At 44.0% G+C, this 12,500-nt stretch overlaps 2 protein-coding genes across 3 annotated transcripts in view; one reads left to right on the top strand and one right to left on the bottom strand.

Annotated features, from left to right (window-relative positions):
* LOC143041115 (arylalkylamine N-acetyltransferase 1-like) overlaps nucleotides 1–9,438 on the top strand; it is a 61,945-nt gene extending 52,507 nt beyond the window's left edge. Inside the window, exons 2-6 of the mRNA XM_076212852.1 lie at nucleotides 4,732–5,021; nucleotides 6,032–6,172; nucleotides 6,607–6,828; nucleotides 7,462–7,591; nucleotides 8,182–9,438. Of these exons, the coding sequence (XP_076068967.1) occupies nucleotides 4,732–5,021; nucleotides 6,032–6,172; nucleotides 6,607–6,828; nucleotides 7,462–7,591; nucleotides 8,182–8,330 (932 nt within the window). The 3' untranslated portion in view covers nucleotides 8,331–9,438. The remainder of the gene's footprint in view (nucleotides 1–4,731; nucleotides 5,022–6,031; nucleotides 6,173–6,606; nucleotides 6,829–7,461; nucleotides 7,592–8,181) is intronic.
* Nucleotides 1–12,500, bottom strand: part of aralar1 (calcium-binding mitochondrial carrier protein aralar1) — a 525,272-nt gene that overhangs the window by 463,597 nt on the left and 49,175 nt on the right. The gene's annotated exons all lie outside the window — the stretch shown is intronic.

The following is a 12,500-nucleotide window of genomic DNA, read 5'->3' as shown; positions in this document are numbered from 1 at the left end:
AGAAAAGAGAGAGTAAGAGGGGTGAGAGGGGAAAGAGAGAGAGAGGAGACAGAGAGCATACAAGTTATAGAAAATGGGGAATGAGGAGTTGTGTTTGTTTATTACTTTTCCCTATTTGATTTAGTTTTATTGTTTTTTTCGTATTCTTAGAGTATTTCTGATTTTTTCTTCCTGTATTTATATCTTTGTTTTATTTTTTCATTCAATCGTTTACTTAATTTATCTTTATTCTATCTGCATATACATTATTTTAGTACATACATACAACAGTACATGTGCACCCAACTACACACCAACCCATATATATGGTACACACACACACACACACATGTATATATATATATATACATATATATACACATACATATATGCATACAAAGCATTGCAGGCTAATGCGGCCATACTTCATACTCATCACACAAAGAAATCAATGTTGCAAAGGTTGCAGAGTCATCTCCTCTTCCTCCTCCACAATCCCTACCCCCTCCCCTCGCCTCCCCACTCATCCCTAATCCCATACCAGCGGACCCAATCACCCGCTCACTAATGGATCAGGACGTGGTCCAATCAGGTCAACCCAATCCGGTCCCCGACTTGCTGTTGGAATGGCGACCACTCTCGCGTTAAGCAGTCGGCGAGTCTCCCAACTGTTGTCAGAATGGCGACACTTCGCCCCTTTCAGTGATTCACTTGTGCATTTGTTGTCTGCCGTCAGGTGATTTTATTAATCAGAGAGAGAGAGAGAGAGAGAAAACTCCTTTCGCATTCCAATGGGTGCTACGTGGGTACACGTGTATTATATATATATATATATATATATATATATATATATATATATATATATATATATTATATAAATAGAGATACACACACATCTCCATCTGGAGGTGCCGCCCCGAGGGGCTGGCATTCGATCCCTACCCATTTCACCTGTATTTCACCCATCTTTTTGTCTATATGAACAGCTGACAACCGGCGACTGCTCCTCTCTTTGTACTCCAACGCACACATTACAGTATTTACTGTTATTAGCGCTAAATTGACAATATATTTTCATTTTAGCGTACCATCCCTCACCCCCATTTCCCCCCATACATCCCCCCAATCTCCAAGACATAATTTCTCACGAGCTAAGCCCCCGTCCCCTTCTCCTCCCCCCCACTCTCCCAGACATCCTCCATTTCTCAAGATTTAACCCCCCCTTCCCCCCCCAATCTCCTAGGCGTCCTTCAACCCCCCTCCTCCACCTCCAAAGACGTCCTTGATTTCTCCCACGAGCTCCCCCGCCCCCACCCCGCTTCGTGTCAACACGCTTTCCAATTACCTCCCGTCTGAAGGAGCGCACAAGGCCTATATAGGGGCCCTTCAGAAACCCCTTCGCTCGACTCCCTTGCCCTTCAATGGCCTTCGCTCGACTCCCTTGCCCTTCAATGGCCTTCACTTAAACTTTCCCTTCAATGGCCTTCACTTGACTCGCTTGCCCTTCAATGTCCTTCACTTAAACTTGCCCTTCAATGGCCTTCACTTGACTCGCTTGCCCTTCAATGGCCTTCACTTGACTCGCTTGCCCTTCAATGCCCTTCACTTGACTCGCTTGCCCTTCAATGGCCTTCACTTGACTCGCTTGCCCTTCAATGGCCTTCACTTGACTCGCTTGCCCTTCAATGGCCTTCACTTGACTCGCTTGCCCTTCAATGGCCTTCACTTGACTTGCTTGCCCTTGAAGATCTTTCATTTTCCCTTCACTTGACTCGCTTGACCTTCAAGGCTTTTCATTTACCCTTACCTTGAGTCCCTTGCCCTTCAAGTCCCTTCGCTTGCCCTTCACTGGACTCCCTTGCCCTTCACGACCTTTCGTTTGCCCTTCACTTGATTCATTAAGGTCCCTTAAGGTCCCTTAGTTTGACCTACAATGACCTTCAAGTCCTTTCGCTCGACCTTGAACGACCTTGACTCGCTTCCTTCCCTCACCTTTGTTACTGCCCCGATCGACCCCTTATTTGGCCTTAATCTGTATAAGCCCTTAGTAGCCCTTCAGTTAATCCCTTTGTTTGTTAGCCTTTGTGTTTAATACCTCCCCATAATTCATCTCTTTCTTCCCCCCATTTCACCCACTAAAGACACTTTCCCCCCCATCCCACAGGCTCTAGTCCCCCTCTCAAACCCCCCCTTCCCCCCTATATGGGTGGACTAAATGCATAAGCTTCATGCAGTCATTACTTCAAGCGGTTTGCATGACACCCCCACGGACCAGATCCTCGTAGCACTCTTCAATGATTGCAGAACCTTGGTAGCTGGGGAGGAGAACGGGACAGCCTGGAATGGGGAGGAGAGAACAGCCTGGGGGGAGGGAACATTATTCTATTCTCCCCACGTGTGTCTATCCTCCCCTATAGCTGTTATTTGCTCCCCAGGCTGTTCAGTTTCCCTCCCCAAAAATACTAAAAGAGATCCTCCCTGGCTGTTCTTTTCCCCTCCCCACCCACCAAGATTCCTATGTACCCCCCACGGTGGGGTGGGGGGCTATTCTATTACCCTCCCCAAAAACAAATGTATATATATACATCTAATACATTTGCCTCCCCACACATATGCCGTTCCATTTTCCTCCCCAACAAGGCATGTAAGCCCCCCAAGCCTTCTCCTCCCCCCCAGGCTGTTCCATTTCCCTCCCCAACAACCAACTTTCTTCCACCCGAAGTGACACATATTCCTGCTCTTCCCCCCTCTCCCCCTCTTCTCCCCCCCGCGCCCCTCCTCCTCCTCCTCCTCTTCCTTCCTCCCTACCCCTCCTCACAGCTGCATCGGCTGCACAGAGGCTTTTGCACCTCTAAAAGACCACCATATTCTTCCCTCCTCTTCTTCTTCTTCTTCTTCCTCTGCCTTCTTCTTCCTCCTCTTGAATACTCCTCTTCTTCTTCTTCCTTCTACTTCCTTTTCCCTCTTCTTTTTCTTCTTGTTCCCTCGTCTTCTTCATTTTCTCTCTTCTTCCTCTTCCCTTCTCCTCTTCTTCCTTCCTCTCCCCGTTCTTTTCTCCTCCCTTTTTCCTTCTCTCCTCTTTTTTTCTGCTTACTCTGTTTTTGTTCCTTCTTCCTTACTATTCTTATATATCTTATTTCCTCCTTCACTCTTCCCCTCTTTCTAACAATGCATTACATACACACACACTCACACAATTATATATATATATATATATATATATATATATATATATATATATATATATATATATATTGGGGTGTTCTTGTGGTGTGGTGTGGTGTGCGTGTATTTACCTAGTTTACCTAGTTGTATTTTACGGGAAGGGGAGCTATGCTCGTGGTGTCCCGTCTTCATCTCATTTTATCTAGACTGTTTTTAAATTCGTGTATTGTTTTTGCACATACCACTTTCGTGTGTGTATGCGCGTGTGAACAGCTTCGAGACAAGGTCCTGCGATACAGAGAGACTGGCTTTACACGAATGACGAGAGAGAGAGAGAGAGAGAGAGAGAGAGAGAGAGAGAGAGAGAGAGAGAGAGAGAGAGATTAGCATTTATTTAATCATGGACAAAAGCCCTGGTTGTTATTGCCGCTGAATTATTTTCTTTAACTGCATTGTAATTCTTTAGCACAAACTACCTGGTTCATATACAATAGACCTTTTTAAAGAACGCAAAGATAAATATATGGAATCCAACTCTAATTCAACTTATTTCTCAGCTTCGTCAACTCATACATTTAAATCAAGTCAATTTCCACTGTTTATACTCTTCTTTCAATTCGCAAATAGCCCTCATAAGGACCAATAGGTCCGTTGCCGTTTGCAAAGTAAAATATTCTCAAGTTTCTCCTGTCACACTTTGTTTTGTTACGTTTTCTCTGGTTCCAGCTTAGGCCCATTTTCTTTGTTCTTTACACAGGGATGACTATTGCATTGTCGAGACGTTCCCCTCCTCCAAAATGTATATTTTAACCTACAAATTCTCTGCGAAAAAAATGTATGATATTTACATATCACAATCGTTGTAATAAATACATCAAAAGGCATTTTCCGACAAAATTCTTTGTTATAAAAAATCCATATTTTCATATATATTATATTATATATATATATATATATATATACATATAATTATCCAAAAAATAAACTATCCGAATAGCTCAACAGTAACACCTAAAAATTACCACCAAACCCCAAGCACAACGTGGCAAAATGCGACCAAATGAACACAATATCAAATTATTTGTAATTTACATACGGGCAATTCTAGAATTCTTACTTATTTGACTAACACTAATTGGCTTAAATGGGCAACGAGGTACCAAATATCAAAATATAACTGAAATACTTGTGTGCACCTTCCCTTGTTGAGTAAGTTTTCACAAACCCTTGTTACACAGTTTATATTATGGGAATATAGCGTTGTTGCCGAGTGTCTGAGAGGAAGTGAGAGAGGGAGATATAAAGAAGATATCCTGGATTCCAGAGGGAAATATAAGATTTTACTCTAAATATGTATGCAATTGATTATGTCCTGTTTATCAACACAAATGTCCCTCTTACTTTCTCCCTTCTGACCCTCTTTCTTTCTCTCTCTCTCTCCCGTGACTTCACGCCCTTCTGAAGCACCCTGTACAGTGGGTACACGCCCACCCTTCTCCCTTCCTATCATAAAATGGCCCCTTCCACGACCCCTCTAACCAGACAATACCCACCTAACCACCTCTCTCCCGCCGTCCCCCGGAGCAGCCGTGGCCACGCGGAGGAAGCCCGAGGAGCGAGGAGAGGCGGAGGGCGGAGCGGCCGTGGCCACGCACCAAGAGGAACAACCCACGACGCCGTCAGTAGTCGAGGAGAACCTCAAGACCCAATCCCCTCGGCCGTCGCTGACCCAGGGGGACGAGGCGGCCAAGGAACTCCTCAAGGGTGACGGCCAGCTGATGCAGGGTGACGAGGAGCCTGAGGTTCCTGAGCTTCCCGAAAAGGCCGTGCTCCCACCCGACGTCCTGTACATGCACGACGGGGGGATTGCCTTCAAGGTAAGCCCCGGGTGTGTGTGTGTGTGTGTGTGTGTGTGTGTGTGTGTGTGTGTGTGTGTGTGTGTGTGTGTGCCTGTGTGTCTATGGCCATAATGCTCTAATATCTAGGTGACTCTCGTTGTGTTGTTTCTCTACACATGTCCACACTCCTAGTCTCCCTCACACACCACCATATACGTGTTTACAACTGTTCAGTATTAGCAGCTACACAGACACGACCACAAAGAATGAGGACCTCTATGGGCCTGAAATTCTCCTATCGCGGTGTTTCACGTTCTCATGTTCCTCCACATCAGTGGTCCCCAAACTGTAGCTCACGAGCACCATGGCGCCCTCAAAGGTTCCCGAGAATTTTATCGTCCTAACTTGTAATTAAAAAAAAAAAAAAAAAAAAAATGTCCCTTCTACTAGTCTGGCTCACAAACGTGTTTCCAACCGTTCAGTATTTGCAGCTATACAAACACAACCACAACATATCTGGGGTGGAGATTCCCTGGAGGTCGATCAGTTTCCCACGTAAATTCGTTGTGATAACCCATTAACACACTGGACTACCCAACAACAACAACATAGGGAAAGAAAAATCTTTGGCTGGCTCTTGCTGAAAGGTTCTTTTCACCTATGGTCCCCGCTCCCCCGCTCTCTATCTTAATCTCCCGCTCTCTCTATCTCTCTCTAAAACCTAATGCTAGTGTCCTCCTTCGGGAGTAAGGATTACTAACATAAGCTTCTATGGCCTATGTGGGCGAATATCTCTATTTTTTTTAATCTGGCTAACCATTTTTTTTCTGCAGTAACACGCACAAGCACACGCGCGCGCACACACACACACACACACAATCCAAGTCTGATCTATAAGGAGAAACTGAACAAGCTATTTTCCTGTACGTTATAACTATGTAAATATTATTCACACAAAAACAAACACATACACACACACACACACACACACCTAACTAGCTTCCGTAGGAAGAACCTCACTTCACCGGGTCCTCTGGGGTTGTCCTCAGATCCTCACGCTGGAGTACGCCGACCAGGCCGTGGACCTCCTGTGCAACCACTTCTTCAAGGACGAGCCCCTAGGTCGAGCCCTCTACCTCGAGAGTCCGCGCGAGGTGGACCACTGGCTCTCCAAAGTCCTCCCGCACATGGTGAGTAGGGAGACTCCTAAAGTTGGGTCGGACGCTTACCAACCAATGACATCTGATAGAAATCAGTGAGTATGGGCCGGTGGACTCTTGCATGAGACCCGCGATCCCTAGGAAACTGACCACGGCCACTGGTTCAGCCCATAAATCAATCAATGAATAAGTTTTATGCTGCTGTCTGGAAGGGGCGAGTGTTATGTATATGTGTGTGTGTGTATATATATATATATATATATATATATATATATACACGCACATTAGGACCACGCTCTCGCCGTTGATGTGTAAAAAGCATGCCATCTTTGGTAAATACTTCTATGAGTTTGGTGTTATTTCACGAACCCCAGTCAATGTTTGGTTCCACCCATCTTATACTAACCTATAAAAAAAAAAAAAAAAAAAATTAATAAAACTCTTCGCCCTCCTTCCCTTTGTAGATCTCACACGGTGTGTCCATCATGGCGGTGGACGAGAACAACGACGGCAAGCTGGTGGGCGTGGCTGTCAACAGCGTCAAGACTCGTGGGGACCCACCCGGCCCGGACGACTTCCTGGCCTGGATCGAGCCGGATAAGGACCCGAAAATGTACAAAATCATCTCCTTCCTGACGAAACTAGCTTCCGACATCGACTTCTTTTCCACCTACAGCGTCAACAGAGTGAGTGACTTTGCCTGGAGGAGGAGGAGGAGGAGGAAGAGGAAGAGGAGGAGACAAGGGAACTGGGGATGGACGAGAGGATGGAACAAAAGAAGGAAAGGGGAAGAAAGAGGATGATGATGAGGACGAGAGCGAAAGAGAGGAAGAGAGGAAGAGAGAAAGAGAGAGAAAAGAGAAAAAGAGAGAGAGAAAGAGAGAGAGAAAGGAAAGAAGGGAGAAAAACCCATGGGTGAAGAATGCTAGAGAGATGAATGAAAGGCCAAAGACAGAAAGAGAGAAAGAAAGAGAGAGAGAATGCTCGACACAACCTTATACTACAGACTGCCATAATGTATAACCCCAAAATACCCCCATATTATCATTATTATTATTATTATTATCACCTCCCCATCACCTCACTCCCCTTTTCGAAGCCGTTCATCCGGCCACATCTTCTCGCCTTACCCCTCAGCCTTACCCCTGACCGCCTTCGTCTTCCCCTTCCTTCCCCCTAACCCCTAACCCCCCCCTTAGATCCTCACCACACTCACCCCTAACCCTCCTCTTCCCACACACCCCCTAACCCACAAGGTGGTCCCCCTCCCCCCTAGCCTAGTCATTCACTTCACGTGCACAAACTTCTTCTCCTTGCAGGTCTTCAACTTCGATCTCCTGAACGTGGAGAAGTCCTATGGAGGTCGAGGGATCGCGTCGATGCTTGTCCAACAGAGTGTCAACGTGGCGAAGGAAAAAGGATTTTCTTGTCTCACCGTGGAGACCACAGGTGTGTATAAGCCCAAAGGCAAACCGAGACGCAGGCGACACGAGCCACGCAGCACAGACTTCCTGTTGCTGAAGTACAGTTTGAATTTCTCTCTCACTTGTAATGCTTCTAGATGTACTACCTCAGTATTTCAATAGAGATATATTCAAACTGTACTTCAATCCAGCAAGAGGAAGAAGCCTGTTTTTGCTGTGCTGCGTCGTCTGTGTCGCCTGCGTCTCAGTTTGCGCTCAGGCTAAGGGTCCATGATCTCCAAAACTTTGCTATAACAGTAACAAAAAGGGTTATATGTCTCTATACTGATATCAAATCGGGTTTAAAATCGTATATACTGATACCAAAAGGGTTTTAAATTAACATTATTGTGTCCCAAAATATTTCAAATAGTATATACCGGCATCAAAGAGGGTTTTAAGTCCATATACTGGAATAAAAGTGGTTTCAAGTTGCCTATACTGGTACCGAAAGGGAGTTTCAAATCGAATAAATTAGTATCAAATGCGTTTCGATCCTCTATGTTGGTATTAGAATGATCTCAATTCTGTTGTTTTGGTACTGAAAGATCTCCTTTCTCACTCCACACCCTCCAGGCATCTTCTCGGCCAAGATCTTCTCACGGCATGGATTCAAGACGATACGTGAGGTTCCCTACTCGTCGTACCGTGAGAATGGTTACATAGTCTTCCCCAACACGGGTATTCACACCTCTGCCCGCGTCTCCGTCAGGATGATAGACTAAAGGAGGAGGAGGGTGACCTCTGTCTTCGAAGTCTTAAAGTCGTCTTCTCTCTCGTTTCCCGAACTCCTCGACGAAGAACTTCTTTATTTACGAACTTCCCATCGAACTTCGATCGACTGTACCAAGTCGAGTAACCTTACCCACCTTCCCTCCCCAGTCACCCATACGACGAATGCGAGTAACCCATAGTTACCCACGTCTTCAATCGTTGTCAATCACTCACGGTTACTTAGAACCAATAGTAACACTGATTCTGTAGAACATACAACACAAACTTGTACTAATAGTACATAAACAAACGAAACATGTAAACTAAGATATCAACAGCAAACAATATACAAATGACACCTACATTCTAATAAAATTAAACAGCAAAAAAATAAAATTAATGTATAAACAGATCTATCAGAAATACACCAAAGACAACAACAGACGAAAATACAATACACGACTAGACGCAAATACAACAAAACAATAATAATAATAGGAGAATGTAATAAATGATACATGACTGAGGTAACACAATGTGTGTGGTTAGCTCCCCACGTGATGAACAACTAATGCCCAATTATATTCATTTGAACCTGATTTTAATGTTCCGAAAATGCTTGTGTATAAGTGTTCGCCTACTATTTCTCGAAAATTGGCACCGTAGCTAAACTACAAAGTGCCTGTGAAGTCGAGACTGCATAGTTAGTTAACTAACCTCTATGTTGCTCCCCCTAACCCCCTTGACCTAACCTAAGCATAGTATTTGAATAGTTTGACCACTTCTTGCTCTAACTCCAAGCCTAGTCGACGGCGGGACATGTAACCTTGTTCGTATATAATACGTAGGTTTTAATCAAAGTAATATTTGTTATCATAGTCTGTATTTATAAAACAACCGCATAGGTGACCTCAGGTCACCGCCTGTTCCGTGCAAGAAGGGCATGTTCCCTTGTTTGGCTTCGTTGAGTGTAAGCCCCAAATGAACGAAAAATTGTGTGTAAATAAAGCTACACTAACCTTATATGACCCTTTCAAATATATAAACGATGTTACCATGCAACATATAGTTTATGAATGTAATTCTATACAAACCAAGAAATAAAGCATATATAAGATATACGAGCTATAAATAATCGCCAAAATGCTGGGCTATAGTGTAATCATGTGTAAACTAAAAATTGAGGCATACATACATACATACACACAATTATATACATATATATATATATATATATACATACACACATTTTTATTTGATTTTAATAACATTATAACAACGCAGGATCTAAACACATAATAAATTATATCGAGATCCTTTGTAGGGCAAGTTGCAGATAATTCACTGTATGTTAACTATACTATACGCACTAAATTACACGTCTACTGCCGTCGCATTCATCTCGTCGTCTTAACCGATAACTTTAACTCAAATGTTCACTGTACAAATGAAACCGGTGCAAAGTCACGGACAAAAAAATCTGCCCCAGCAATTTTTTTTCTTAATGCAGATCAAGATTTTGCTGCCGATTTTTCCCGATATACTTTCCTGTACATTTTTTTAATAATATGAATACTGTACAGAGAACTATATCCAACACCCAGCATATACCATCTAGACATTTGCATAACAAAATCCTTAGGAAGCTCAGGACTTTTCTGTGCGACTGTACAATATATCGGTAAATTCCCTGCTGTATTCCACATATTGTTGTTGGTATTGTTGTTGTTGTTATTATTAATGTTATTATTGTTAGCCTAGTAGCTGGGAGTTAGGTTGATCTTTGCAAACCTAAGAAAAGAGTTCACTCACTTTCCATTCATAGTCAGCTCACTCACTGAAGGCGGGGCTTATCCTGTGACGTCACAGTGGGCGGAGCCTTAGCTTATCATTCTTAAAGAACAAGTCGAAGACTATGAATGCAAAGTCAGCTCACTCGCCAAAGGCGGGGCTTGTTCTGTGACGTCACAGTGGGCAGAGACTTCGCTTATACAGTCAGCTCACTCGTTAAAGGTGGAACTTATTCTGTGACGTCACAGTGGGCGGAGACTAACCATCCTTGTGGGGGGAGGAGCCAACCATGGAGAACGAGGGCGGAGCTTTTTGTGTGACGTCACCCAGTCGCGTTGGAAGTGACAACAAAAGACAGGAACCGTTCAGTTCCTCTAGCCCTGTTTCCCGAGTTTTGTCATTCTCAACCACAATACATCGACCATTTTCCTCGTTCTTCGTTCAACGAACGTCGGTGGGAAACGGGGCTGGAATGGACAAGTGCCCTCGAGGACTTTTGACACGAAAGAGGCATGGGCACCCCGTCTTAATCCGCATGTCTGCCCGTCTATCTATTAATAAGCCAGGGTATAACCACTTTTATCACTGTTCTTCTTGTTGTTTGTCATGCTTCTGTTCCTGATATACCGCGTCTATCAATCACTCACGACGGCTCACGTGCCAATTCACCTCCGTACAGTTGAAATCTCCTTCTGTTGTTTCTCGCTGTCGCCCTTTCGAGGCACTGGGAACAGTGCTATCTTTCTATGCACACTAGCGTCGTAATACCGCGGACACAAAGACTTGACCCATGCCAGATTCATACGGATTCTTGTCAAGATTAGCAGTGTTTGTTATTCTTAGAAGATGACTGGGTTCGGTAATCTTACCATGAGAATAATCGAGTTCGTTCTTCTAGATATGAACTCAAAATCACCAGGCATTTCAATCACTGTTTAACTTTCAAAGCTGTTCAATAGTTAAATGTTATTAAATTACTTATACAGCTGGTTAAATTCGGTTAGGCTAGGTTGGCTGGGTTAGCTTAATTGTTCATTTATCAATAAATTAGTTAATTTGTTATGGGGTTGCTTTCCTTTACATGACATTTGGGTTCGTCATTCTAAATTAGGTTAGCTGTTCTTGACATGGAAATATTAGGTTTGCTATTCTTGATAAGATCCAACTATACTATATTACTGCATAAATACAATTATGATAAACTTAATGCTAAGGGAACTAAATTTTGCCCCCTTACCCTAAGTGCTCGGACAGCCAGTAGCCGTTGGGTTCGAACCAGGGTCCGCGAGGTCGATACCAACGCACTACAGCAACTCTTCTTGCTTAGTATTATTGCAAATTTACCTGGAAATTAGCACGAATTGGTACTGATATCCCGGGGGGAAATTGGCCCACTGGGAAGCCTGTTAGAATATTAGGTCTTGAACCTGGGGTTCTTAGACCCTGTGGGAAATCCAAAGAACATTCCCAGTGGGATCACTAACTGAAATCTAGTGGGATTTAGTGGATGCAAGGTGTTGGAGTGATCACTGGAAGACTTCAAACGAACTTTCAAGACTGTGTAGAGTGCCCAGCATGTCTACCGTCCCTGTTTAAGTCACATCCCGATTTTTTGTCCCGATTGGCACATTCCTTTTTTTTTATTCAGGCTGCCGTCAGACGATTTTATTAATCTCCGTGACCGTCTTTCGTTATCAAAGAGGGCTAAGACAAGCGACTTCATTAGCCTAAGCGCAAACTGAGACGCAGGCTGAACTCTTTCTCGCTTGAAATGTTTCTAGATGTACTAACTCAGCATTTCAAACGAGACATGTTCAAACTTAGCACAGGAAGTCTGTCTTTGCTCTGTGCTGCGTCGCACGTGTCGCCTACGTCACAGTTTGAACTTGGGCTTAAAAGTCGGCAATTGTTCTCGAATTCAGCACACGACAGAATCACCCAATCATCTGAGGCATCGAATATCTCCGGCTGAAAACCCAAGGCCCCAGGGCGTCCGGCAACGACCCTCGATGTAAAATGTTGGGCTTTATGGGGTTATCGCACCAGGCTATATTCCTCCCAACCCACGACTAGAACTTTTTCCGCCGTAAAATAAATCTGACAAACTATTTTTGTTTTCTCGATAATTTATACAGAATGTTATTTGATTTGCTGGAGGAAAATTAATTTCCTCCAGCATATCAGATTCCTTCCCGAAAGCTGCGGGATGAAAATCTGCTCCAACTGTCGGAGGAAATATAGCCCAGTGTGATACCGCCTCTAGTTTGCTTTTGTGTGTATAGGGACGTTTCTATGGAGCCGGGCAGTGAGGGAGGAGAGGGAGAGGGGGAGGAAGAGGAGGAAGAGGAGGAAGAGGAGGAGGACAGCAATCCCCGGTTGTCAATTGTCCT

Source organism: Oratosquilla oratoria, chromosome 30, assembly GCF_046742065.1.
Source record: "Oratosquilla oratoria isolate Oo_2021 chromosome 30, ASM4674206v1, whole genome shotgun sequence".
NCBI classification, from domain to species: Eukaryota; Metazoa; Arthropoda; class Malacostraca; order Stomatopoda; family Squillidae; genus Oratosquilla; species Oratosquilla oratoria.
This window is presented reverse-complemented; position numbering and strand designations above follow the sequence as displayed.